The sequence below is a fragment of the Dipodomys merriami genome, unplaced genomic scaffold, assembly GCF_024711535.1.
Source record: "Dipodomys merriami isolate MVZ:Mamm:240054 unplaced genomic scaffold, mDipMer1.0.p SCAF_48, whole genome shotgun sequence".
Taxonomy (NCBI): Eukaryota; Metazoa; Chordata; class Mammalia; order Rodentia; family Heteromyidae; genus Dipodomys; species Dipodomys merriami.
Window position 1 is genome coordinate 1,593,434 of NW_027206046.1, and position 27,971 is coordinate 1,621,404.

General features: G+C 48.6%; 1 protein-coding gene across 7 annotated transcripts in view; it reads left to right on the forward strand.

Moving 5' to 3' along the window:
* Megf11 (multiple EGF like domains 11) overlaps nt 1-27,971 on the forward strand; it is a 281,143-nt gene that overhangs the window by 97,009 nt on the left and 156,163 nt on the right. For all 7 annotated transcript variants that reach the window (XM_069995095.1, XM_069995096.1, XM_069995098.1 and 4 more), the window contains 2 exons: nt 42-143; nt 5,249-5,349. In XM_069995095.1, coding sequence (XP_069851196.1) covers nt 42-143; nt 5,249-5,349 — 203 coding nt within the window. The remainder of the gene's footprint in view (nt 1-41; nt 144-5,248; nt 5,350-27,971) is intronic.

Consider the following 27,971-nt stretch of genomic DNA (forward strand, 5'->3'; position numbering starts at 1 on the left):
CTAGTGCTGACCGTGATTTCTATCTCCTCTCTGGTCCTCAGCTATGCGGTGACGGTCCAGGAGTCCTACGCACACCCCTTCGATCAGATCTACTACACAAGATGCACGGATATCCTCAACTGGTTTAAGTGCACCCGGCACCGGTCAGTACCTGTGTCTAAAGATGGGATGGAAGGGCTGGGAATGTGGCTTAGTGGTAGAGTGCTTGTCTAGCATGCATGAAGCCCTGGGTTCGATTCCTTAGTACCACATAAACAGAAAAAACCAGCATTGGAGCTGTGGCTCAAGTGGAAGAGTGCTAGATTTGAGCATAAGAAGCTCAGGGACAGTGCCCAGGCCCTGAGTTCAAGCCCCAGGACTGGCAAAAAAAAAAAAGATGGGATGGAGGATTTTGGCTCTAGGGCTGGGCTTGGTACAGGTCAGGACAAGGCCCCTGTAGCACAGTGCTGGAGCTAGTATCCTTGGGGTATCGTCATCCGGTGACAGATGGGGAGTTGGTAGATGAGCACTCTACCTTCCTTATCCTTAAAGTGAGAGGATTTTGTTTTTGGACTTTCCTGCCCAGGCTGGCTTTGAACTGTGATCCTGACATCTCAATCTTCTGAGTAGCTAGGATGACAGGTGTGAGCCACTGGTGCTCAGCTGTGAGTCATGTTCTGCAGTGTGTTCCCAGTGGATGGGTCACACAAATAATCTGCTCACTAACCCACCCACACTCCTGGCTCCACATCCGTGTCGTGGAATGCTTCCCAGAGTCCCCTCCTGAATAGACTGCTCATTTTGCTTCCTTGTCTCCTGGAGGAAAACAGAATCCAGCACGAGCCAATTCTGAACAGATAGAGACCCATCTGGCTTAGAGAACAGAGTTCAGGCTAGAATGGAGCAAAACCTCATGGCACCTTGGCCAAGGGCGCTCTTAACAATGCCCATTATGAACAGTGGTATATGTCATCCTGTACCTTTGTCTGCAGCTCTCCTGATAATCATGACATATTGTCACAGGGGTAGGGGGCAGGAAGAGAGGACATGTCCTGAGGGATGACCCTGGATAGATCATTGTGTGTATATGTGTGTGTGTGCACACGTGTGTGTGTGTGTGTGTGTGTGTGTGTGTGTGTGTGCTGGTCCTGGGTCTTGAACTCAGTGTCTATATGCTGTCCTTGAATATTTTGCTCAAGGCTGGTGCTCTACCACCTGAGCCACCTCCCCTTCCAGCTTTTTGCTGGTTAATTGGAGATAATAATCTCAATATTCCCACCCACACTAGCTTCGAAATGTGATCCTCAAATCTCAGCCTCCTGAGTTGCTAGGATTACAGCTGTGAGCTACCAGTGAGAGGCCAGATTTCTCATTTGCTTTCTTCTTGTTAATTCAGATCCTTTCTGCGGGCTTAGGTGGGGTTCATGGTGGAAATTTTCTCTGCCCTGTGAGACCAAAACAGTGGTTTTCTTTGATATTTTCTTTTTTTTTTTTTTTTTTGGGTCCGGTCGTGGGGTCTGTACTCTGGGCCTGGGCGCTGTCCCCCAGCTCTTCAGCTCAAGGCTAGCGCTCTACCACTTGAGCCACAGCACCACTTCCGGCTTTTTTCTTTTTGCTTATGTGGTGCTGAGGAATCGAACCCAGGGCCTCAGGCATGCAAGGCAAGTGCTCTACCACTGAGCCACCTTCCCAGCCCTTCTTTGATATTTTCTACTAGCTGTCTGTGAGACATTGTCGTAGCTATAATATTCTACTTTAAAATTCTTGCCTGCTAATTCCAGCATCTGGGTCGCCTCACAGTGGGTTGTCATAGACTTCCTTTTTCTCTTGTGTAGGTAATATTTTCCACTTGCTTCATGTGTCCAGTAAGTTTGGATTGTATTCTAGGCATTGTAATATGAAATACGCAGTTCATGGGACACTGTCATGTTCCTCCAAAATGTTTTTTTTTTCTTTCTGCTTATGTGGTGCTGAGGAATCGAACCCAGGGCCTCATGCATGCAAGGCAAGTGCTCTACCACTGAGCCACCTTCCCAGTCCCCCTCCAAAATGTTTTAACTTTTTAAAGAAATTATTGTTTTAGCAGCTAGTTAACTTGACTAAACTCAAATTACAAACAGAGGATTCAGGAATTTTAATTAATTAATTAATTTTTTTAGCTGTAACTGGTGGGCTTGTGATCTGTCCCTCAAGCATGTAATTCAGAGTTTTGGAGTTTGGGGGCAGATTTTTTTTTTGGAAGAATTTGGAGTTTTCTCTTCATGGCTTTCTGCTTTTTTTAGATTTCCCTTTCTACTTGACAATTATTGGGTCCAGCCTCGGCTCTTCAAAACAGGATGCTTGACTTTTTATTTATTTTTTTTAATTCTAATTAAGTGGTGTGGTGGTGGTGGTGGTGGTGGTGGTGGTGGTGGTGGTGGTGGGGTGTGTGTGTGTGTGTGTGTGTGTGTGTGTGTGTGTGTGTGTGTGTGTGTGTGTGTGTGTGTGTGTGTGTGTGTGTGTGTGTGTGTGTGTGTGTGTGTGTGTGTGTGTGTGTGTGTGTCTGCCACTACTAGGAGTTGAATTCAGGACCTCGTGTTCTCAGTCAAGGCTGGTGCTCCACCACTTGAGCCACAGCTCCATATCTGGCTTTTTGCTTGTTCATTCAATATAAGAATTTCACAGACTTTTCTGTCTGGGCTGCCTTTGAATTGTGATTCTCAGATCTTAGCCTTCCAGAATAGCTGGGAATATTCTGGTAGCCAGAATAGTATGGGCTACCAGCACAGCTTGCTTATGTTTTCTCTGAATTTCATCTACCCAGGGTGTTGTTGGGTAAGTCTGTCAGGGTCAATCCTTTCTTTTAAATACTTACTTCTCCTACTACCTGTCCATGGTAATTCCTTCTCTGCTGCCTGAGTGAATTACAGTTTGTATTTTGCTCCACGTTTTCATAGTTGTTCTTGGAAGGGCTACTCAGCCATCATTTCATCCTCCTCCTCTTCCCCTGGTGAAGAGCAGAGGTGGGGCCAGATCTTCCCTTCTCCTCTCCCCTGATTTTGCCAGTGTTACTAGCCTGTGTCCCTGGCTAGTGATGTCAGAAGTAAATAGGAATGCTGCCAGACGTGGGTAGTTTATGCTTGTAATCCTAGCTGCTTAGGAGGCTGAGATCTGAGGATCATAGTGCAAAGCCAGCCTGGATAGGAGAGTCAGTGAGACTCTAATCTCCAATTAACTACCAGAAAACCAGAAGTGGAGCTTTGGCTCAAGGGGTAGAGTGCTAGCCTTGAGCAAAAAAGCTACGGGGGGCTGGGAAGGTGGCTCAGTGGTAGAGCACTTGCCTTGCATGCCTAAGGCCCTGGGTTTGATTCCTCAGCACCACATAAGCAAAAAGAATAAAAATAAATTAAAAAAGCTACGGGACAGTTCCCAGGTCCTTAGTTCAAACCCTAGTTCTGGCACCAAAAATAAAGAAATAAATGGAAATGAGGATGCTGCTTCGCTCTGCCCCGGAGTCCTGGCATGTCTGTGCCAGTGTGCAGTTTGTTTCTGAGGTATGACTACATTGTTTTTTGGAGGTACCAGCTGCCGTCCATCATCCCTGCATTGGGAGAGTGCCTGGGCTGCTTATTAAAATACACTGTATTCCTGGAACATGAATTATTGGACTAAATTATTGAGTCGGTGCCACTTTCTTGATGACCCAGGGAGAGCATTGCTGACAGCACCACCATCCGTCAGCTGTGGGTGGACTAGCTTTTTTTCAGCATCTTTCTCCCTAGAGCAGACCTGGCCCCACCCGGCCTCCTTCTGCTTCTTGTACTTAGGGTCCGGGGTGGGGAACAAGACTGGGCGAGCCAGAGCAGGGCGGGTACCATCTCTCTTTTGAAAGATGCTTGGGATGCAAAGCCTACCTCCCCCGCTTGGGACACTTGGGATCCATCCTGTGTTGCGCAGAGAATGGACGGATGACCTCCATGTCAACTCGGAGTCATTCTTCACCTGGGAGAGGCTAACAGACTCCCCCGTGAACTGCTGGGGCTGCCTTCCTGTGCATAGGAAATAGCATCTTAGCCCAGCCAGCCTACCTCCCTTCACGGGCTTTTGATGAAGTAGAATGACCTTCGCTTCCTTGACAGCATCACACATAGCACCAATTTCCCCCTTCTCTGGGAGCCAGTTGCAGTCCCTCAGGGCCCAAGCTGCTCTCTCTGTGGAGGGGCCACAGAGCTGGTGTGTTGGGTGAATGGAAAGAAAGAGCTTTGCCTTCAAGACAGAGGATTATGGGCTGGGAAGGTGGCTCAGTGGTAGAGCGCTTTCCTTGCATGCCTGAGGCTCTGGGTTCGATTCTTCAGCACCACATAAGCAAAAAGAAAAAAGCCAGAAGTGGCGCTGTGGCTCAAGTGGTAGAGTGCTAGCCTTGAGCTGAAAGAGCTGAGGGACAGCGCCCAGGCCCAGAGTTCAGGCCCCACAACCGGACACCCCCTCCCCCCCCAAAAAAGATAATGGAATCCATAGAGCATACCAGTGGAGATTTCTGGGAGAACTTTTTCTTTTTTCTTTTTCTTTTTTTTTTGTCAGTTATGGGAATTGAACTTGAGGCCTGGATGCTGTTTCTGACCTCTTTTGTTCAAGGCTAGCACTCTACTGCTTTAAGCCATAGCACCACTTCTGGTTTTCTGGAGGTTAATTGGAGATAAGAGTCTCATAGGCTTTCCTGCCTGGGCTGGCTTTAATCAGGGATCTTCAAATCTCAGCCTCCTGAGTAGCTAGGATTACAGGAGTGAGTCACCAGTGCCTGGCAGGAGCCATTATTTTTGGTAAGTGGAAGATTAATTTAGGATCACATCGACTCAGAGATTCTCTTCCTGTCTCTGTACCCCATCTTCAAGTGGGCACCTAACACCCCAGACTGGAAGTGGCATCTTGGTGGGAAATACCAGGGGTAGGCACAGAGCTCTCTACCCTTGGCCATTCTAAGGACAGGCTGAAGCCCATTGCGCTCACCCCACTATGTTACTTACCCCAGCTGGAATCTCCCAGAACCCTTCTATCTTGGAAGAGATTGGAAGTCAGCAGATTTCTCAAACCCCACGTTGGGTAATACATTCTGTGTCACAGCAGCCCACATTGATTTTTCTTTATTGTGGTCCTCCAAATTCAAAGGCGCCATGCATTTTCAAGTAATTATTGAATGGCATCCTCGATAGAGCTTAACACAAATATCATTCTAAACGGGACAGATTGATTTTTCAATATTTTCAAGTGCCTCTCTCCCTTGTGTCTGTAGGATCAGCTATAAGACAGCATATCGGCGCGGGCTTCGGACCATGTACCGGCGGCGGTCCCAGTGCTGCCCGGGCTACTATGAGAATGGAGACTTCTGCATTCGTATGTAGGGGCTTGTCCCAGCTGTTGGTGGGGGGGGGGGTAGGGGGTAGGGGGGAAGGGCAATGGGAGAGGTAGAATAGGGTGCAAGTGATATAATTCCAGCAGGCCTCAGCTCACCCCAGATGTCTCTGCTCTTCCTGTGCTCAGATGGAATCATGGGTTTGGGGTTGGAGGCGTGGCTCAGGTGGTAGAGCACCAGCCAATGAGTAAAAGCATCAAAGTAAGAATTTGAGTCCAAGACAAAAAAAAAATGGTACAAACACATTAGCTGGGTGGGTAGAAGCTGTAGTCCTAGGGCCTGATGGGGTTGGGGAGACTTGGACATGGGCCTGGATTGGAGCTAGCCCATAGGGGCAGTTCTGGCAGGCTTGGCTGGATTCAGGTGTGGGGAGATGGATGGAGACAGAAGGAGGAAGGCAGGCAGGCTGAGTTGCTGGGTGATGAAGCCACACTCCTTGTAAAGGGAATATATGCGGAACAAGGCAGTTCCATGAGATTGGTAGAGCTGAGTTGCTGATGGCTGTAGGTCCTGTAGTCAGGGGTGGGGGGTGGGTATGGATGGGGGAAGGGAAGCAGTGGGGTCCAGCAGGAGGCATCCACGGACTCTAGTCTCGCTCACTGTGGGCAAGTCACTTTACCTCCTGTGGAGGATGACTGTGGAGGCCCTATTGGAATCCACGAGGCCCCACTCACCCTAGATGCATGGAATTAGGCCCATTGGGACTTTGCTGTGGACATTTTTGTAATTTTTCAGGTGTGTGTGTGTGTGTGTGTGTGTGTGTTTATGTATGTATGTATGTATATAGACATGCGCGTAGTGGGGCTTGAACTCAGGGCCTTTTTTGCTTACGTTAGTTCTGTCATTTGAGCCACAGCTCCACTTTTGGCTTTTTGCTGGTTAATTGGAGAGTCTCAGATCTTGTGGACTTTCCTGCTGGGCTGCCTTTGAACTGGGATTCTCAGATCTCAGCCTCCTGATTGGCTAGGATTACAAGTGTGAACTCCCATGCCCAGCAAATATAGGAAAAATATAAAGAGACTCACATAAAGCTAATCCCAAAGGCTGTGGGGTCTTGGGCAGGATGAGGTCTTGGGCACTGAGTAGTTAGGATTACAGGATTACAGGCAGACGCTGGGCACCTGGAATGGAAACAAGGCCACACACTGAGCTTGCTGGCTTCCTTTCTCTGCCCCCTCCCCTTTTTTTTTGTCGGTTGTGGGGCTTGAACTGAGGGCCTGGCCACTCTCCATGCTCAAGGCTAGCACTCTACCACTTTGAGCCATAGTGCCACTTCTGATTTTCTGGTGGTTAGAGGTAAGAATCTCACAGACTTTCTTGCCCAGGCTGGCTTTGAACCGCCATCCACGGATCCCAGCCACCTGAGTAGCCAGGATGATAGACGTGAGCCACCGGTGCCTGGCAAGCACTGAGTTTTCTGTGGCTCTGTCTACACAGGGTGAGAGAGTCAGGTGACCCTGGGGTCATAGCACCTGTACAGGGCAGGGTGTGGCATCCAAGCCTGAGTGGGGACATGAACACAAGGCTCTGGGCGGATGAGAATGAACTCTTCCTAATTCTACCACTGGACTGTCTGCAAACAAAGAGCAGGAGGAAGTGATAAGTGTTCCAGCCTGGAAGGGTTACCTTCACCCCCAACTCTTTATGCAATAATCAGGCACCGTCTGCCAAGTGGGTTTCCACAGGCCAGACCCCAGGATGCCAAGCTTAAAAAAGTTTCAGTGCTGGGAAGGTGGCTCAGTGGTAGAGTGCTTGCCTAGCATGCATGAAGCCCTGGGTTCCATTCCTCAGAACCACATACACAGAAAAAGCTGGAAGTGGCACTGGGGCTCAAATGGTAGAGTGCTAGCCTTGAGCAAAAACAAAAAAAAAGCTTAGGGACAATGCCCAGACCCCAAGTTCAAGCCCCAGGACTGGCAAAAAGAAAAAAAAGTTTTCTTTCAGACCAAGTGTTGTTGGCTCATACTTGTAATTCTAGCTACTCAAGAGGCTGAGATCTGAGGGTCTTGTTTGAAAGCTTGACCAGACAGAATAGTCTGTAAGACTCTTATTTCTTTTCTTTTTTTGGGGGGGGGGGGAGTTCCGGTTGTGGAGCCTGAAATCTGGGCCTGGGCACTGTGCCTCAGCTCTTCAGCTCAAGGCAAGCGCTCTACCGCTGAGCCACCTTCCCAGCCCCAAGACTCTTATTTCTAATTAATCACCAAAAAGCCAGAAGTGAAGGTGTGGCTCACATGGTAGAATGCTACCCTTGGGGGAAAAAGGTAAAGGACAACACCTAAGCCCTGAGTTTAAGCTCTAATATGAGCAAACAAAAAAAAAGTTTGACTTTGCATAGTTTTATTTCAGTCCTGGCTTTTTTTGGGGGGCCAATCAGGACCAGGGCACTATCCCTGAGCTTTTTTGCTTAAGATCAGGACTCTACCACTTGAGCCACAGTTCCACGGTTAGCTTTTTTGGTAGTTAATTAGAGATTAAAAAAAAAAAAACCACAGACTTTCCTACCTGGGTTGGCTTTGAACTATGATCTTCAGATCTCAACTTCCTGAGTAGCTAGCATTACAGGTGTGAACCACTGGCTCCAGGTTCTCAATCATGGCTATTAATTGCTCAAAGATATCCATGAATGCTTTCCTTGGGAAAATGCACATTGTGTATATGAATCTACACACCGGCATATGTATGCACGTGCATGCATGCTCAGAGTCTTCGGCACTCAATATATTTTCAGTGAGCTCATGGATCTCTTGAAACCCTTACGAGGTCCTTGGGCCCTGGTGAGTAATTTGTGCCAGATGCTGGTGTTGCCCACTCAGCATATATTTACTGCTCCCTCTGTACAAGGTGTAGGAGACGCACATACCGGTGACGGATGGTTGCTGCCCTGGGGGAGCCTGTAGACCAGCAAGGGAAGAGCTTTATTGTAAAGCATGCTTAAACCAGAAACAGAAAGATGCGTATGTGTGTTTGCACACATGCGCACGCACTCATTACCAGTCTTGGTGCTTGAACTCAAGGCCTGGACACTGTCCCTGAGCTTTTTTGCTTAAAGCTTGCGCTCTACCCCTTGAGCCACACCTCTACTATCAGTTTTTTTTTTTTTTTTTTTTTTTGCTGGTGCTGAGTCTCAAGGGCTTTCCTTTCGGGCTGGCTTTGAATCACGATCCTCAGATCTTAGCCTTCTGAGTGGCAAGGATGACAAGTGTGAGCCACTGGCTGTGGACTCAGAAGGCTGTTTTAAACCAGTATTCCAGAAACAAAACGATTATGGCCCACTGCAGAATGACTGCTACTTGTGTGGCATCAGCATCTTTGTTGGGAAGGGGAGACTAACTTTCTAGAAAGTCATCCCACAGGAGCCCAGAGATGACACAAGAAAGATAAGACAGGCAAGGGAGAACTGTCACCTATGCATACTCAGGAAGTGTGTCACTTTGGGCAGGGCTATACAAGGACATCTTTGGGGTAGGAGAGAAAACCTTTCCCACAAAACTATGGAGATGGGCAGGCGTGTGAGACGTGTGAGCTGGAAAGGACCAAGGCAGCTGAGTTAACATGGGATACGTACTTTTCAGGGCAGCTGTTATGTAGTACCATAGGCTGGTGGCTTCACCAAGTTTATTACCTCACAGTAAACTGGGAGTTAGAAATCTTAGGAGCAAGAAATTAGAGGACTAGTTCCTTGTGAGGGCTGTGAGGTAGGACTCAGTCTTTGGATCAGAGACTCTCTTTCTCTCTCTCTTTCTGCATGTGTGTGTCTGTATGCACCTTGTACCTTTAACATCTTTAAAAGAGCTTTTTGGTGGTCCTGGGGTTTGAACTCAGGGCCTTAAGCTTGCTAGGTGGGTACTCTACTGCTTATGCTATAGCCCCAGTCCTAAAGTTCTTTTTCTTCTTTTTGTGCTGGAATTGGGGCTTGGGCTCAGGGTCTTGGTGCTGTCCTTGAGCTTTATTTATTTATTTATCTATTTATTTATTTTTGCTCAAGGCTAGTTCTCTACCACTTGAGTTATAGCTCCACCTCCATCTTTTTGGTGGTTAATTGTAGATGTGTCTCTTAGATTTGTCTGCTGTGGTTGGCTTTGAACCTTGATCCTCATATCTTAGCCTCCTGAGTAGCTAGGATGACAAACATGAGCTACTATCAGCACCCAGCTTACAATAATAGATTTTTAAATGGTGCTCTTGCCATAGAACTCATAGTTCATTTATTCACTTATTCACATTTATTGCGTATCTATGCCAGACACTGGTCTAGGAATAAAGGTACAGGTGTGAACCTACCGAAGTTCAGGCCCTAAATATTAGGATGAACACACACACAGGTTAGGGGACTTTGCTGGGGGGGTGGGCTCTGTGGGAACTGGGTCACTGTCTGAAACCCTGAGGCTGTGTTTCTGGGGGTGGTGCTGAGCTTTGGGCTGTGCAGTGAATAGAGTGGGTAGAAAGAGGATTCCTCAGGCTGTGCAGGCTGGAGCACCATCCTTGGCTCTGGCCTTTGTAGCAGAGATGATTCTAAAGAACTGCCATTAGCAGGGCTGTGTGGTGGATGGACACATCAGACCCTAAATCGCCACTAATGCTTGCTCTTTGATTAAGGGCTGGCTGAGTGGCTCCAGAAGGGAGACAATGCCAGTTATGAGCCTCCCTCTGCTTCCTGCTGGCCCTTTCAATGTCTTTGAAGAGCCATCTATGAAAGGCCTTGATCAGCTGCTCCCCCTCTCCAGATGTGGGGGTGAGGCCCAGTTGGGAGAGCAGATGCCCTGATGCCCTGCGGACCAGGCGTTGCCAGGACTTATGGAGAGCCTGAGAACCAGGTTGCCTGTTGCACATGCCATGGTATCCATTTTGAAAAAGGTTCAACTTCCGGTTTGGCCAGGAAGTTCGAGGGGCCTGGGGGGCGGGAGGTCCCTGGGATGTTGGATAATGGGGAAGGGTGGGCAGGTGCAGGGTGGCATCACTCAGCAAGGAGAATTTTCATACTTGAACACATAGATAGCATTCTTCTACCCTTAGCATTCTTCTAAACTTTAGCTGAGCCAGGGACTGCCAGTGGCTCACGCCCGTAACCCTAGCTACTCAGGAGGCTGAGATCTGAGGATAGTAGTTCAAAGCCAACCTGGGCAGGAAAGTCTGTGAGGCGCTAACTCTAGGTAACCACCACAAAGCTGGCAGTGGAGGTGTGGCTCAAGCGGTAGAGTACCAGCCTGGAGCCATAAAGCTAAGGGACAGCTCCAAGCCTTGACTTTAAGATTCCAGTTACTGACACCCCCTCAAAAACAAACAGACCTTAGTGAAATGGAATCCATGGGTCTTGCTGATCCTCTGAGGAAAGTCAGTCTTGTTCCAGGTCTGGCGTGTGTGTACCTGTGTGTGGACGTGGGGTGGAGGTACCTCTATGCATGCAGGTCATGTCAGATTATACAAAGTAGCATAGCTACTCACTGTCTGTGTGACTTTGGGCAAATCACTAAGCCTCTCTGTGCCTCAGTGTCCTCAATTGTAAAATGGGGTAGCAGAAGAACCTCCCCAGCATTGGGAATGTGTGAGGACTGAATGAGGGAACGCAGGAGAAGAGCTCAGGGCCAGGCACGTGCGCCAGGGTGGGCATTCAGAATCACACACGTGTATCTGTGGGTACTGGTGTTGGCAGTGTAGAAGGAGCTCCTCCCAACCTCCCCGTGCTTTCTGTGTTGTTTGCCGGGTATGTCTATTGCATGCCCTCCTATGTGAAAGCCGCTGGTCGGGTGCCCATAAACAGGCTGGAGTATTCAGAGTCTCCTCCAGTTCAATGAATTCACTGAATTATCACCAAGGGAGCCATGTTAATTCTCTTGCTCCTGGGGGGAGAAGAGCAAAGGGCAGAAATCCATCTCTTTCCCCAGGATGGCACGCTGGGCTAAGGCTAGACAGGAGGAGAGTTGCTCCCGCTGTTCACCTTTGCCCCTGCTCTGAACAGAAAAGACAGGGAAACTCCCAAAGCCGGGGAACAGTGTTCCCAAGCTTTCCCTCCCTTTGGTGTGGCCAGGTGGACCCAGGGTTTGGCCTCTGTTTATTCACAAGATTCCATCTGCCAAACAAACTGTGGAAACCTGATAGTAAATCAGCCTGATTTAGAGCTCTCTGTTTGTTTGCTCAGCTAAGCCTTTGGCAAGGTAAATGCATAAGCTACAGAAATCTCTTTGAAACAGCCTTAAAAGTTCAAACGCCCTTCAGTCCCTCTATAAAGGGTTCTCAAAATTATATGGACTAGATTAGTATCTCTATTCCATAAAACCATTTTGGTACCTGCTCGGGGCTTTGAGAATAGAGTCACCAGGATGGAGCTTTTGTCCTGGTGGTCTTGCCCGTCCATCGTAATGGAAGATTTCCCTTTAAAAGTGTGTCAGGTGGAAAGGCCTCCTAATTTACTAAGTGGAAAAGCCTTTGTTAGGGAGATGGATGCTTTGTTCTGCCTGTCCCTTTTAATCTTGTTTCTGCACAGTGGACTGGCAGAAAGCACTATCAGTGGATAGATGTTGGGGGAGGAATCAAAGGCACCCCCCTATCCCCCCCATCCTCCTACCCCTCCCTAGCAGAGAAGGCCCAAGGCGGTCTCTACCTCTCCCATCTGCCTCTCTCTTCCTCTCCTGTTTCCCCGCTCCTATCTATCTGGGTTCTATCCTCTTATCGGGTTCTAGAACTACAGGTCAGGTGCAAGCCCTAGAGCAAACTGTGCAGCTGGGTACACATGGTCCCCTTCCACCTTGTTACTTTGTTTCCAATCAGGGCACCTGTGTCTGGAAGCCCTGGAGGTTGGGTTTAGGTTTGGGGCTCCATTCTCTGCCAGTTGCCAGATTTGGATCGAGCCTGCAAAGTCAGATGCCATCTGGTGCCTGGCAGGACAGTTTTGGGGGTGCAGTGGAGCAGGAACTTCAATGGTTCTGTCACGGGATCTAGGTGAGGATTTGTGAAGTTGCACCCATGTTCATCCTTTGAGATAATAACCACTTTTTGTGCCAGCAGGAGCCATTTTTCTGAGTATTTGCTTCTCTAGGATTTTTTTTTTTTTTTTGGTCAGTCATGGGGCTTGAACTCAGGGCCTGGGCACTGTCCCTGAGCTCTTTTGCTCAAGGCTAGTGCTCTACCACTTTTGAGCCACAGCTCCACTTTTGGTTTTCTGGTGGTTCATTGGAATCAGAGTCTCTAGGACTTTCTTTTCTGGGCTGGCTTTGAACTGCAATCCTCAGATCTCAGCCTCCTGAGTAGCTAAGATTATAAGTGTGAGCCACCAGTACCTGGCAATGTATTTTGGAGGTGGGGGAGGGTGGGGACTGGTCCTGGGGCTTGAATTCAGGGCCTGGGTGCTATCCCTGAGCCTCTTTGTATTCAAGGCTAGCGCTCTACCACTTGAGCCTTAGCATCACTTCTGGCTTTTTCTGAGTGGTTTATTGGAGATAAGAGTCTCACAGACTTTGCTGCCCAGGCTGGCTTTGAACTGCGATCCTCAGCTCTCAGCCTCTTGAGTAGCTAGGATTACAGGCGTGATTCATGGGAGCCTGGCCAATGTATCTTTTTTTTTTTTTTTTTTTTTTAATCATCATATCCTTTCTCAGTTTTCAGCCCACTAATTGGGGCCCGCAGGCAAGGTCAGATGGAGAAAGCTGCTCTTGTTCTTTTTTTCTTTTCCCCTTGTGTTAATGCTGCAGCAAGGGTTAAAACAAAGAAGATAGTGCTCCTATGTTTCTGAATACACTGTTTCTAAATTCCTGGCTGCTTGTTCACCAGGCCTTATTTTCCCCAAACTATCCTGCCTCATTTTCTCTAAAAACAAACTTCGGTCCCTTAATCTTAAGGGCAGTTGATGGGTGAAGAGCAATCATCTATATTTGCATTAAGCTGAGTTTTGGAACTTCTGGCTGCTGCTGCTCATGCCTTATTTCCCCTCATCTATCCCACTTCAGTCCTGGGCCAGGCCTGGCTTTTGTGGGTCTGACAGTGTCGACTTCGGGTTTTGAGGTATGAGGAGGGCCTCCAGCACCCTCAATGAAAGGACTTGGCTTTTGCCTCTGGCAGAGAGCCACCCAGTTGGGCTTGAGGCCATGGTGGCGCTGTTAGCTGTGAGCCCTGGGCTGGCTGAGGGAGAGGGAGGTTGTTCAGCATTCCTGCGGCTGGCTGTGGTCTCATGGAACTAATGTACGATCCCCGCTCTGGGCCTCTGTTTCTCATCTATAAAGGGAAAAGACCTTGGGTTCAGATGTTCTGGGAAACAAGCCAGGTATTCACTCTTGCAATGCCAAACTAGTCAGGAGGCTAAGATCTGAGGACCATGGTTCAAAGGCAGCCTGGGCAGGAAAATCTGTGTGGCCACTATCCCCAATTAACCAGCAAAAACCAAACAGAACTGGAGGTGGTGGTTCAAGTGGTAGAGTATTTTCCTTGAGCTAAAAACCTAAGGGATAGCATCTAGGCCTTCAAGTCCCTGGCCGTAGCACATGTATACAAAAGAAATGTTCGGGGGTGGGGGGGGGCTGGGAATGTGGCTTAGTGGTAGAGTACTTGCCTAGAAGTGACCCTGTGGCTCAAGTGGTAGAGTGCTAGCCTGGAGCAAAAGAAGCTCAGGGACAGTACCCAGGCCCTGTATTCAAGCCCCAGGACTGGCCAAAAAAAAAAAAAAAAAATAGAAAGGAAATGTTCTTGGAAATGCTTTCAAAGTATGGTTCCACTGTTGAGGACAGTGGAAAAGATCATAGGAACCCAAGATGAGTGGCATGCTTCAGTGGAAAGCTGACTTGTGGATCTTGTGGAATGAGTGGGAAGAGCCCAGAGATGCAAAAAACGCAGAGAAGCGCGCACTTGTGTGTGTGTGTGTGTGTGTGTGTGTGCGTGCGTGCGTGCGTGCGTGCGTGCGTGCGTGCGTGCGTGTGTGTGTGTGTGTGTGTGTGTGTGTGTGTGTCTAGGAACTGCAGGCACACATATGTGGGATGCTCCTTAGGTTTCCTCTAGGTGGCGCTGTGAAGATCCAAAGCGTTATCTTCATTAAGTGTCCTGAGCTGCCCTGGCCAGACCCACTACTTCCAGGCCTAAATTCTTGAATGGAATCACCATGCATAGCCAACCCTGGGCTTGTATGGTACACAGATCCAAATGTCTACCTGCCAGGAGGGAGTGGAAGAGACTTTGTTTGTGTCAGACCTTCATGGAGGGGTGCTTTTTTTTTTTTTAATTGTGCCTGTCCTAGGGCTTGTATTCAGGGCCTGGGCACCATCCCTGAGCTTTTAGGCTTAAGGCTAGTGTTTTACTACTTGAGCCACATTTCCACTTGTAACTTTTTTTTTGGGGGGGGTCTGGTTGTGGGGCCTGAACTCTGGGTCTGGGCGCTGTCCCTCAGCTCTTCAGCTCAAGGCTAGCGCTCTACCACTTGAGCCACAGCGCCACTTCTGGCTTTTTTCTTTTTGCTTATGTGGTGCTGAGGAATCGAACCCAGGGCCTCAGGCATGCAAGGCAAGCGCTCTACCACTGAGCCACCTTCCCAGCCCCTCCACTTGTAACTTTTTTGATAGTTCATTGTAGATAAGAGTCTCACAGACTTTTCCTGCCCAGGCTGGCTTCAAACCATAATTCTCAGATCTTAGCCCCCGGAGTAGCTAGTAACTATAGGCATGAGCCACCAGTGCCTGGCTCATTCTTTTATCTTTAATATGACCATATTGTGAAATGGGGATAAGTAAGTCAGAAACAGCAGATGAATGGTCCAAGGAGAGCTCACAGATGGGAAGTGGTGGCAATATTTGTGTGTGTGTGTGTGTGTGTGTGTGTGTGTGTGTGTGTGTGTGTGTGTGTGTATGCACATGCCCCCGGACCTCTCTTATTTGGCTTTTTCACTCAAGGCAGGTGCCGTACCATGTGAGCCACGCCTCCACCTGCTTTTTGCTGGTTGGAGATAAAAGAGTCTCCCAAACTTTCTGCCTGGACTAGCTTCAAATGATGATCTTCAGATCTCAGCCTCCTGAGTAGCTAGGATTACAGGCATGAGCCACCAGCTCCTGGCTGAGACATATTCTTATAAGCCAGTCAAACAGGATCACACAGATTTGTCACTACTGGGAAGAAGGCAGTTGTGGGAAGGGTTCTTGAACAAGCAGAAGGTTAGAAGGAGGCACTCATGGGCTCCTCTCTGCCTTCCTAAAGAAATTCTCAGAATGGAGCAAATAAGTAAGACACAGCTTGCAAGCAGCCTGAGCCCTTGACTTTCCACGACAGGTCAATGTTCTGAGGGGTTTTCTTCATAGTCTTACCTTCATTGAACAGATATGTGTGGGATTTATCCATTTCAGTTTGGAGATGTGGCCCAGTGGGTACAGTACCAGCCAATGAGTAAAAGCATCAGGTACTGAGTTCAAGTTCTCAAACCTAAAATACACAAACAAAAAGTTTTATTCATCTGTCTGAGAAGCCAGGAATGTGGGGTGTGTCTGGGCTGAAAGCAGACATCTGGCTAACTCGTAAGGCTCTGCAATGCCAGAAAGCAGAGCCAGCTAGCCAACCTCCTCATGGGTGCCCGGCCTGGGTGTATAGACGGAGCTTTAAAACAGGGCTTCTGATGTGTGGACAAACCCCAGAGCAAGCAGCGTCACAGCTGGAGCTCTTAATTACCTGCTGAGAACACAGAGTTGGGTTCTGCTGGTGGGAAGTGGTTTTATTTCTCAGGGTGGGGGGTGCAGAGCAAGGGGAGCCATATGGCCCAGCGGTGGTACAGCTGTCTCTGGAGGAGGAATGATGGGGGGGGGCAACCAGGGAGGTTCCCACCATCTGGGTGAATTACAAGGCTTACAATTTTCATGCATATGTTACAGCAAATTAACCATCCAGCAGTAGAGTAAGTCTGAGATGGAAGGTCCCCTACTCCCCCACTCTCCATCTCCCTCCCCCATTATGCCTGGTATCCCGATCCCCCTTCTTCCAGGCTATTCCTGGCCAGATCACCAGCCTCAGGGTTCACCTCTTGAGCCTGTCTGCTCAGATCAGGGCTTGGCTGTATCCAGTATCCTGGGACTAGCTGGGGTGGGTTGGGAGGGGCTTTCACTGCCTCTGGGAAATTGACTTGTTATTCTATGAATTGCAGCCTCTTTGGCAGGGCTGGGGGAAGTGGCGTTGAAGAGCGCTTTGGTGGTTTGGGGCTGTTATATTTTCTCTGCTCTGTGATCCGTGCTGGGTTCAAAGGACCAGAGCAGCATTTCCTCCCCAGGGAAGATAACTCAGGCTGGACAGCCTCCCTGTGGGAGAGTTAAAGGTGACAAGGACTCCTATTTCCCTGTCATTGTTCCTCCCCGGCAGGTCCCCCTCCCAGCTACGGGGATGGATGGAGCGATTCTAGCCAGCTCCCAGGGTAAATGAGTGTTTTCTCCTTGGTAAGTTCTGAATATCCAGGAAAGCAAGAAGAGTGCCATGTGGATGGACTGAAGTGCCAGGCTCTTGCGGGGGGGGGGAGGGTCACTGTTTGTTTATTGGGTGTCTCCCCACCCCGAATCTTATATTAGTGCTTTCTGGTGGGTTCTATGAGTCTCCATCCTTAAGTAAGAAAGCAAAACACAGAGAGATCAAGAAATCAGCTTAAACCCGGCGCCAGTGGCTAACGTCTGTGAGCCTAACTACTCAGGAAGCATGAGAGCTGAGGATTGCGATTCAAAGCCAGCTGGGGCAAAAAAGTCTGGGAGACTCTTGTCTCCAATCAACTATTCAAGGGACAAACCCCCCACAAAGCTGGAAGCAGAGCCTGTGGCTCAAATGGTAGAGGACTAGCCTTGAGTAAAAGAAGTTCAAGGACAGCACCCAGGCCCTGAGTTCAAGCTTCACCCAGGACTGGCACTGAAAAGAAAAAAGAAAAGAAAAGAGGGCTGGGAAAGAGGGCTTAGCGGTAGAGTGCTTGCCTAGCATGCACAAAGCCCTGAGTTTGATTCCTCAGTACAAAAAAAGCTGAAAGTAGAGCTGAGGTTCAAGTGGTAGAGTGCTAGCCCTGAAGTTCAGGGACATTGCTCAGGCCCTGACAAAGAAAAAAAGACCTGCAAAAGGAGGGAAGAAAAGAGAAAGAAAGAAAGAAAGAAAGAAAGAAAGAAAGAAAGAAAGGAAGGAAGGAAGGAAGAAAGAAAGAAAGAAAGGAAGGAAGGAAGGAAGGAAGGAAGGAAGGAAGGAAGGAAGGAAAGAAGGAAAAGAGGCCCACATTTCTTTCTTTTGTCTTTTTGTCAGTCATGGGGCTTGAACTCAGGGCCTGGGTACTGTCCCTGAGCTCTTTTGCTCAAAGCTCTACCACTTGAGTCACTTGAGTCACAGCTCCATTTCCATTTTTCTGGTGCTTAGTTAAGAGATAAGAATCTCACGGAATTTCCTGCCTAGGCTACCTTTGAACCGTGATCCTTAGATCTCAGCCTCCTGAATGGCTAGGATTACAGGCGTGAGCCACCGGTGCCTGGCTTGAGGTGCTGTTTTCTGATCTCCAGAAAGGTTGAATTTGGGAGAGCCAGGGCCAAAAGTCAAAACGTAGTGCTGAGTTATGAGACCAGCTGCTCTAGAACTCCCAGCCATGAATCATAAGATGTGGTGCCGGATCTCGATTCTTCTCTGTGCCTCTGTTATTGTGTTAGGTAGGGCCTTGCTTATCAGTGACCCTGCACTCAGCACCCTTCTTTGGGTGCTCATCTCTACCTGAGACTTTGTGTGGCCATTTCCATTCTTGGTATGTGAGCAGTGGCTTATAGAACTGTGCCACATGGAGATTCTGATGTTGTCAACAGCCTCAGCTCGATTACCTCAGTTGACAAGGCACTCACTACCTGTAAGGGCATCCAGGTGGGTTTGGAGTACTTTCATCAGATGAAAGGCATTTCTTTTGAGCTTAGAACAACTCTTTGTCTTCTTCAGAACAGTTTTAAAGGCATTTAAAGAATGAAATCCCTGGGGCTGTGAAGGTGGCTCAGTGGTAGAGCGCTTGCCTTGCATACCTTGAGGCCCTGGGTTCGATTCCTCAGCACCACATAAGCAAAAAGAAAAAAGCCGGAAGTGGCGCTATGGCCCAGGCCCCACGACCAACCCCCCCCTTCCAAAAAAAAAATGGAATCCCTTTTTTCTTGCCCTCCAAAGAATATTCTTCTTTGCAGGATAAATATCATTTATTGTCTTAGCAGTTGATTTCCAACTACCTCTATGTACCAATGTCTGGACTTGTGTGCGGGAGAGATAGGACCAATACAATAGCTATTTCCCTTCACTCAGGGTACTCACAATCTAGTAAAACCCCCACTTTCCTCTTCAGTACAGGAAGGGCTGCAGGTCAGGCTTGATCCAGGCAGATGACAACAACCCTGCTTTGATTTCCATACTTCTATTCATGTCTTGTGAAGCTGGACAAATCCCTTAACTTTCCTGGGACTCCTGAGGCTAACCCTTTCCCACTTATTCACGTGGGCTATAATGGCATCTCACATGGCCTGGATTTTCACTGTGTCACACCGCATGCTGTCCCACGGGAGCTGAGCGCAGGGAAAGAAAGGTGCTTATTTTGGTGGTGTTCCCATGACAGTAATCACTGTCCCTTTCTATCCATTCAGCAAATACACACAAGAGGCTAAGCAAGGGTTCATTTATTTTTTTTGTTTGGGCAACATATTGAGTGATTGCTGTCCTCCAGCTCAGTGCTGGGGTTGGAAGGGATAACACATTAGAGATCAACAAACCAGATAGGTTTGTTGATAGCTGCTAGCTCATAGAGACACGGCTTTCAATAATTCTCTCCAAATAAATTTTATAAACGAATGGTTCCTAGTCCTAGTACTTGAAATTAGGGTCTACATTCTCACTTGGCTTTTGTGCTAAAAGCTGGGTGCTCTACCACTTGAGCCACATTGCCACTTCCAGCTTTTTGCTGAATAGCTCTAAGAACCTCACAGATTTGTCTGCCCACGCTGGCTTTGAACTTTGATCCTCAGATCTTAGCATCCTGAGTAGCTTGGATAGTGACATGAACCACTGACACCTGGCTAAGAGTGACTTTTTTTTTTTGTTTTTTGTTTTTGTTGGTTGTGGGGCTTGGGCCTGAGCGCTGTCCCTGAGTTCTTCAGCTCCAGGCTAGTGCTCTACCGCTTGAGCCACAGCACCATTTCTGGTTTTCTGGTGGTAATTGGTGTTAAGAATCTCATGGACTTTCCTGTCCTGGCTGGCTTTGAACTGTGATCCTCAGATCTCAGCCTCCTGAGTAGCTAAGATTACAGGCGTGAGCCACCAGTGTCCAGCAAGAATGACATTTTTGATAGATGCCATAAGAGAAAAGAACACAGGGTACTACTGAGAGCTAAGATCGGGGAGACCTCCCACTTAGATGGAGGACTCAGCGAAGAGCTATGGAGCTGAGGCTCCCAGAATTCATAGGTGAAGGCAACCAGGCATGATGGTGCATACCTGTAATCCTAGCTACTTAGGAGGCAGAGATCGGAGGATCATGGTTCAAGGCCAGTGTGGGCAAAGATTATCCCCTGCCTTCTTCCCTTGTCTTCTTTTCCCTACAAAACCACTTATGTGTGTGTGTGGGGGGGGAGGGGGATAACAGTAGTGAGTTGCTCTGGTAACTACTTGCTAGTCACCAAGCTCCTAAGAGGTGGATCAAAATGTGCCCTCTGGCTACTCAGGAGGCTGAGTTCTGAGGATGGCAGTTGGAAGGCAGCCCAGGCAGGAAAATCCATGAGATTCTTAGCTCCAAGTAACCAGCCAAAAGTAGAGCCACAAGTAGAGATGTGGCTCCAATGGTAAAGCGCCGGCCTGGAGTACAAAAGCCAATCGAATTGAAGGCCCTGAGTTCAAGTCTCAGTACTGACATATACACATACACATCAATACAACTTGAACCTTGGAATCCCAGCTCCTGAACTCCTGATCTAACCATTTGATCACCTGCCAACAACGTGTGAGGCTCATTGTGTGCCTGCGGCTGCTAGTGGCACATTCTCTGCTCCCAGGTGGTGACTTAGGTCCAGGCAAGGCAGCCTGGGGGCTGCTTAGCCAGTTCCCTGCTTGAGGGCTGTGATCTTTCTTGCCTTAGTTCTGGGCCTGGATGAGGCTGAATGGGGTTCTGGATGCAGTGGTTACACGAGGGTGGACAGTCTTCAGAAGCTCGGACTGCAGCGATGGCTAGTTTCTAGGATGTTCTCTGTGGCAGCGGGGGAAGGGGGGAAGAAGCAATAGCGTTTGGGTTAAAGGGGTTCATTTACTTGTCACTTTGATTGTTTTGTCCTCCAGGGGAAAAATAGAGGAGCTTTTCCCAGACTTTCTGGTTCTTGGGGCCATGGCTGCCCATTGGAGTGCCCTCTCCACAGGCTGGGGGGTTGGGGGGATAGGCTGGTGCCCCTAACCCAGCACTCAGCAGCTAGCAGGCTGCAGTGATGGAGAAGGGGGGGTTCTGGGCCAAATTCCTCACATGAGGAATAGGAGCCTGAGCCTCAGTGACCCCATCTGTAAATGGGGATAATGACAAGTTTAGAGAAGTTGGGAAAGCCAAAGGATAAATACTCTTTAGGTCTTCTAAAATATCACATGAATCGTAATTAGCATATGCTCAGAAAAATGGGGGGGGCCGACATCTAGTTTGGTCTTTCTTTTGATAAAAAAAATAACTGGGTGCTAGTGGCTCATGGCTGTAATCCTACCTATCCAGGAGGCTGAGATGGAGGATCAGGATTCAAAGCTAGTCTAGGCAGGAAAATCCATGAGACTCTTTTCTCCAGTTAACCACCAGAAAACCAGAAGTGGTGCTATGGCTCGAATAGTACAATGCTGGCCTTGAGCTGAAGAGCTCAGGGACAGAGCCCAGGCCCAGAGTTCAAGCCCCACAAGTGACAAAAAAAAATTATAATAAAGGTAGTGTACAGGTCTGGGAAGGTGGCTCAGTGGTAGAGTGCTTGCCTTGCATGCATGAAGCCCTGAGTTTGATTCCTCAGCACCACATAAACAGAAAAGGCCAGAAGTAGTGCCGTGGCTCAAGTGGTAGAGTGCTAGCCTTGAGCTGAAGAGCTGAGGGACAGCGCTCAGGCCCAGAGTTCGAGCCCCACAACTGAACAACAACAACAAAAAAGGTAGTGGACCAGAGGGGTGACAGTTACATAAGTCAGGTAAAGAGTATATTTCTTTCCAGACAATTTGTCACCCTCTGTCATCAATGTCCCTTCCTCTCTCCCAGTTTTTCCCTCCCATCCCCACCCACAAATTGTATAGTTCATTTTCAATACAGTGTCTAGTGAGTACCACTGCTACATTTGTTTACCCTTTGTCCCTCCATTTCTGTGCCCCCCCATCCTCCCAAAGACAGAGAAATGAACAAACAAGATGAAAAGAAAAGAAAACAGCAACAAAGGAAAAAACCCTCTTGTTTCCATTTCCTAGAGTTCTATCATGATAAATATTATTTTATATGATCAGATGTACATAGGCATTGCACCTTTGTGTTCATTCCTCTCTGGAGAGTGTGATTTGGCCTTCTTCTATCCTTTCTTCTACCTCCTTCCTTTCCTCCCTTCTTCCCCTCCCTCCTTCCCTCTGCTCTTTCCCTCCCTCTCTTCCCTCCCTCCCTCCCTGCCTGTCAAAGCTAGAAGGTTTGGTGGCTACATTGCCAGGTTCACCCCAGAGCCAGGCCATGGTTAGAGGTCTCTGATTCATAGCCAGGGGTGGTAAAGGGACTTTCAAAGATTATTTGTAGGGCTGGGAAGGTGGCTCAGTGGTAGAGCGCTTGTCTTGCATGCCTGAGGCCCTGGGTTCAATTCCTCAGCACCACATAAGCAAAAAGAAAAAAGCCGGAAGTGGCACTGTGGCTCCAATGGTAGAGTGCTAGCCTTGAGCTGAAGAGCTGAGGGACAGCGCCCAGGCCCAGAGTTCAGGCCCCGCAACCGGACCCCCCCCCCAAAAAAAAAAAAAAAGATTGCTTGTAAACTCTGAAGGAAGGGCACTCCTAAACAACACAGCATGGTAAGAAACCAGGGCAACCTGTGCTGGTAATTTGGAGGATCAGTCCATAAATACAGACCCTCCAAGACCCTGGGCTGAGCAATGGTGCTGAGAAGGATCATAGAGACCTCTTCTCATCCACTTTATTTTATTTTATTTTTTGGCACCAGCACTGGGGCTTGATTGAACTCAGAGCTTCAAGCTCTCACTTGGCTTTTGGTGCTCAAGGTTTGAGCCACACCTTTACTTCTAGCTTTTTGTGCTGGTTAGAGATAAGACTATGTTGGATTTGTCTGCCTGGACTGGCTTTGGAATAGCGGTCTTCAGCTCTCAGCCTCCAGAGTGGCTGGGATTACAGGTGTGAGCCACCAGCCCTCAGTTTCACGTGTTATTATTTGATTAGAGCCCTAAATCAGTGGGGCTTAGAAGCTTCTGATGTTGCATCTCCCGGGTATGAGATGGAGAGCCTGTGGGCACATGGACGCTCGTAAAACCTGGGATGGTTTTCATTGCCAGGTGAGGCAGCGGTCCTGCATCATACCCAGGATGACTTGGAAGGAAGGACACTTCACTGATGGGTCCCATGTTTCCCAGCCACCCCTGGCTCAAAGCTGAAGCTTCCTGTTTCTGAGACTTGCTTCACATCCTAAGTCTTCTGGAGGCTCAAAATCAAAGCCAACAGTGGTGGCTCATGCCTATCATCCTGCCTACTCAAGAAGCTGAGTTATGAGGATCATGGTTTGAAGCAGCACCTTTCTTTGGTGGTGGTACTGGGCTTGAACTCAGGGCTTGGGCGCTGTCCCTAAGCTGCTTTTGCTCAAGACGAGTGCTCTACCACTTGAGCCACAGTGCCATTTCCAGTTTTCTGGGGGTTCATTGGAGATAAGAGTCTTATGGACTTTCCTGCCCGGGCTGGCTTTGAACCTCGATCCTCAGATCTCAGCCTCCTGAGTAGCTAGGATGACAGGTGTGAGCCACGGGCACCCGGCTTGAGGCTGAGTTTTTAAATCAAAGCATTACAGGAAAGCTTGGCAGGCCTCGTGTTTTGCTTTCCTTGTAGGTGGTAAGGATAAATTTTCCAAAGGAGGAGAGGGGGAAAGACAATCAATCAGTTGGAATGTATCTTCCTGGAAAATGTCTGGCATCTGTCAAATGGGAGGGGGGAAAAAAAAGCCCTAGAAAGAGATTTTTTTGGGTCGTGTGCTGCGGGCTGCTGACTCAGGCCGTATGTTCCAGCATCATTAACAAGTTGAAAAGCTGTTGCTCGCAGGAGCATGGGATTGCTGGTTTGGTTTGAACAGCTCAGCTGGGGTACAGGGAACAGAGCTGGGGCCTGCCACATTGATTCAAGGAATTGACAGCAACTTGGGGCTTTTATCAGGTCCCACGGTCCGAATGATTGCTTTATGAGGGAGCCTGATAGGAAGGTTCTGATGCGTTGGCACTTTTAATTGGTAAACAATGATTACCAGTTAATCTGTGCTGTGGTCAGTCAGGCAGATAGGAATACAAAGGGGACCTCCCCCCAACTGTCAGCTGTCACTAGCATTTGATAACAGATAATCTACCTGGCCTGGCCACATTTTTGGGGGGTAAAGAGTCCCAAACATGGGTGGGTGAGGGGCTAACTATTGGGTTCTACCAGCTTGGGGAAGATACTGGTATCTTTTTTTGGCCAGTCCTGGGGCTTGAACTCAGAGCCTGGGCATAGTCCCTGAGCTGCTTTTGCTCAAGGCTAGTACTCTACCACTTGAGCCACAGGGCCACTTCTGGCTCTTTTCTGTTTATGTGGTACTGAGGAACCGAACCCAGGGCTTCCTGCATGCAGGGCAAGCATTCTACCATGAAGCCACCTTCCCAGCCAGATACTGGTATCCTTCTAAAGAGAATTTTTCTGTCCCACCACGGAGGGCAGTGGGCTTAGCATAGCGAGGTTGCTTAGCTGAATTATGCGTTCAGGCTGTGGATGGGGCTGGGGAGGGGAGAGAGTACCTTTGCAGATTCATGCATGTTCAAAATACACAAATACAGGCTTCGGTGGAATTTAGGAGAGATTGGCTATGACCCCGTGAGGCACCCCAGATGTTATGGAAGTAGGAAGGAACTTGGGGGTACCTAGGTGGGGGAAAGGGCTCGTGCAGTCAGGGATTGCTTCGTGGAGGAAGTGATGTGTGAGCGTGAACACCCAAATAAATGGCAGATGATAGGAGGGTCCAGACAAGTATGGAGGCCCAGTGTGAGGGGGCCGTGGGCTCATTTACAGTAGAACCCAGTGGTCCAAGGGGAAGAGAAGGCTGGGTCTGTGCCTGACATGTGGGTAAACTGAGTGTCACCAGCTCCTTGAAGTCCTTTTGGTGTCTATTTTTTGTTTGTTTGTTTAGTTGGTTGTGGGGCTTGAACTCAGGGCCTGGGTGCTATCCCTGAGCTTTTTCTGCTCAAGGCTAACACTCTACCACTCTTGGCTAGCCACAGCACCACTCTTGGTTTTCTGGGGGTTCACTGGAGATAAGAGTCTCATAGACTTTCTGGCCTAGGCTAAACTTTGAACGGTGAACCTCAGATCTCAACCTCTGGAGTAGCTAGTAGGATTATAGGTGTGAGCCACCGGCATCCGGCCTTTCTGTGTCCTTTTCTTTTCTTTTCTTTTTTTTTTTTTTGTCGGTCATGGGGCCTGAACTCTGGGCCTGAGCACTCTCCCTCAACTCTTCAGCTCAAGGCTAGCGCTCTACCACTTGAGCCACAGCGCCACTTCTGGCTTTTTTCTTTTTGCTTATGTGGTGCTGAGGAATCGAACCCAGGGCCTCAGGCATGCAAGGCAAGTGCTCTACCACTGAGCCACCTTCCCAGCCCTTCTGTGTCCTTTTCTATCATCCCAACAGAGGGGAGAATTGCCCTCCCTTTCCCCTTGGCCCCCCTCCCCAGGCCCTTTCTGCTCTGGACTGGCTGGAAGTTGTCAGATCTGTGCTGGATGGTTCACTGAGGAATGGTGATTTATCTGCTTCTGGGATCCTCAGCCTCTAGCATGCATAGTAGAGGCTTACTAAATGCCTCTGGAGTTGAGTGACTGCTTAGACTTAGACTGCTTAGAATAGATGAGGAAGAAAAGCAAGGATCCCTGCCCACACGCTATTCTAAGAAGCAGGTGTGTGTGTGTGTGTGTGTGTGTGTGTGTGTGTGTGTGCGTGTGCGTGTGTGTGTGCGTGTGTGTGTGCGTGTGTGTGTGCGTGCATGTGCGTGTGCGCGCGCGTGGTGAAATTTTACAGCAGCTTGGGAAATAGGGGACCATTCTCCCCATATCAGCGCTGAAGACATTGAGATCTAGAGAAATACCCTTTTTGTGTGTATGTTGGTACTGGTACTCAGGCTTTTGGTAGGCTTTTTCACTTAAGACTGGAGCTCTCCCATTTGAGCCATAACACCACTTCCAGCTTTTTTGGTGGCTAATTGGAGATGAGAGTCTCACAGACTTCCTGCTGGCGAATACCTCCTCTCAGATCTCAGCCTCCTAAGTAGTGAGGATTACAGGCGTGAGCCACCAGCACCCAGTAATTTATTATCTTTAAGTACTTGTACAAAAGGGTTTTAGCTCAACACGGTTGATGAGGGCAATGCATTTTGATCAATTACACCCCTTTCTTCAGCAAAAGGTTTTCTTTTTTTCTTAAAGTCAACAATTCATGAGGCAGAAGCCAGTGGCTCACACCTGTAAGCCTAGCTACTCAGTAGGCTGAGATCTAAGGGTCGAGGTTCAAAGCCAGCCCAGGCAAGGGAGTCTCTGAGTCTCTTATCTCCAATTAACCACCAAATAACCAGAAGAAGAGTTGTGGTTTAAGTTTACAACACTAGCCTTGAGCAAAAAGCTAATGAATGTTGCCCAGGCTGGAATTCAAGCCTAAAGACTCCAGTGTAACACACACACACACACACACACACACACACACACACACACACGCATGCACACACACACACACACAGAGTTAACAATTGCAATGGATCTCTGGTTCTAGAGCTTTGTGCAACTTAACTTAGAACTAAATCTGTGGCTGTTTTACAGATGAGGAAATGGATGAGGAGAGGTTGCTTGAGGAAATGAGCTAATAAGCTTATAGCATGCTTCTAGTGCTGTGTTGTTAGGGTAGCAAGGAGCAGCTCTGGGTCTGCCTTGCAAGCAGGGTCCAGTGGTACCTGCAGATCCTCAAACCCTAGACCAGGAGTGTGTGAGGTCCTTTGTATCCTTCCACTTTTTAGCCCCGTAATGAAACACTGCTCCCTTTAGCTTGATTACTCATGTCTTAGAGCCAGAAGTGTGACTAGTTGAAACTCAATTAAAAGCCAATTCTATACGGGATACTGGTGGCTCATGCCTGTAATCCTCTACTCAGGAGGCTAAGAATGGTGGTTCAAAGCCAGCTCCTGCAGGAAAGTCTATGAGACTCTTATCTCCAGTTAACCAGCAGAAAACTGGAAGTGGATCTGCCGCTCAAGTAGTAGAGCGATAGCCTTAAGCAAAAAAGCTCAGGGACAGTGCTCAGACCCTATGACGAACAGCAACGACAAAAGTCAATTCTAAGTGGGGTACCAGTGGCCCACATCTGTCTCAAGAGGCTGAGATGTAGAGGATTGCAATTTGAAGCCAGCCTGGGCATGGAGACAAATGTACTGTGAGAAGCACTCATCTCATAGGTGGTGGTGCATTGACAGGGGAACTCAGGGTCCAGCACAGGGGTCTAGACAGCCAGCAAACTTGGGGTCAAACTTGGGGGCTCTTCTGCAAATAAACCAGTGCAACACTCTAAGCTAGACCGGACCCGAGGCTCCAGGGCAGCCCCCCCCCCCTTTGCGAAGAGCCCCTGAATCATTTCTTCCTTCTATTAGCATTCCATACAAGACAACCCTCAAATCCCTGAGGGCTCAGGGTACTATATTTTGCCTGGCAGCTTGCAAATGGCCTCACTAGTTAATGGAACTATAAAAATTACTCACATGAAAAGGTCAGGATAAATAAAAATGACGATACATGCTCCCCAGTCAACAGGGAGAGCAGAAGATGGGCTGGGATCTGGAGGGGGTGGAGCCTCCCTGTCCCCGCCTCTCACTTCCTGTGGAGCTGGGTCAGCTCAAACCTGGCTTAAGTCAGCCACAAAGTCATCGATTTGCCCAGAACAGATGGGGACATTCTCATTGTGTTACTTAGCTCCCCCCTTTTTTTCCAGATGGAGAAACTGAGGCTCAGAATGGGGAGGGGCAAGTCAGTGGCAGACCTGACATTATTTTAGCATCAAGCACCCAGGGGTTCAAACCTCCATGAGGCCCTGGATCAATGAGAATTCCAGCGAGAAATGAATCACACTTCAGAAAGGCTTGAGTTTAATAATAAAATGCTCATTTATAAAGGCAAAGACAGGGCTGGGAAGGTGGCTCAGTGGTAGAGCACTTGCCTTGCATGCCTGAGGCCCTGGGTTCAATTCCTCAGCACCACATAAGCAAAAAGAAAAAAGCCGGAAGTGGCGCCGTGGCTCCAGTGGTAGAGCGCTAGACTTGAGCTGAAGAGCTGAGGGACAGTACCCAGGCCCAGAGTTCAGGCCCCACGACCGGACCCCCCCAAAAAATAAAATAAAGGCAAAGACACACAGTGTATTTGTGG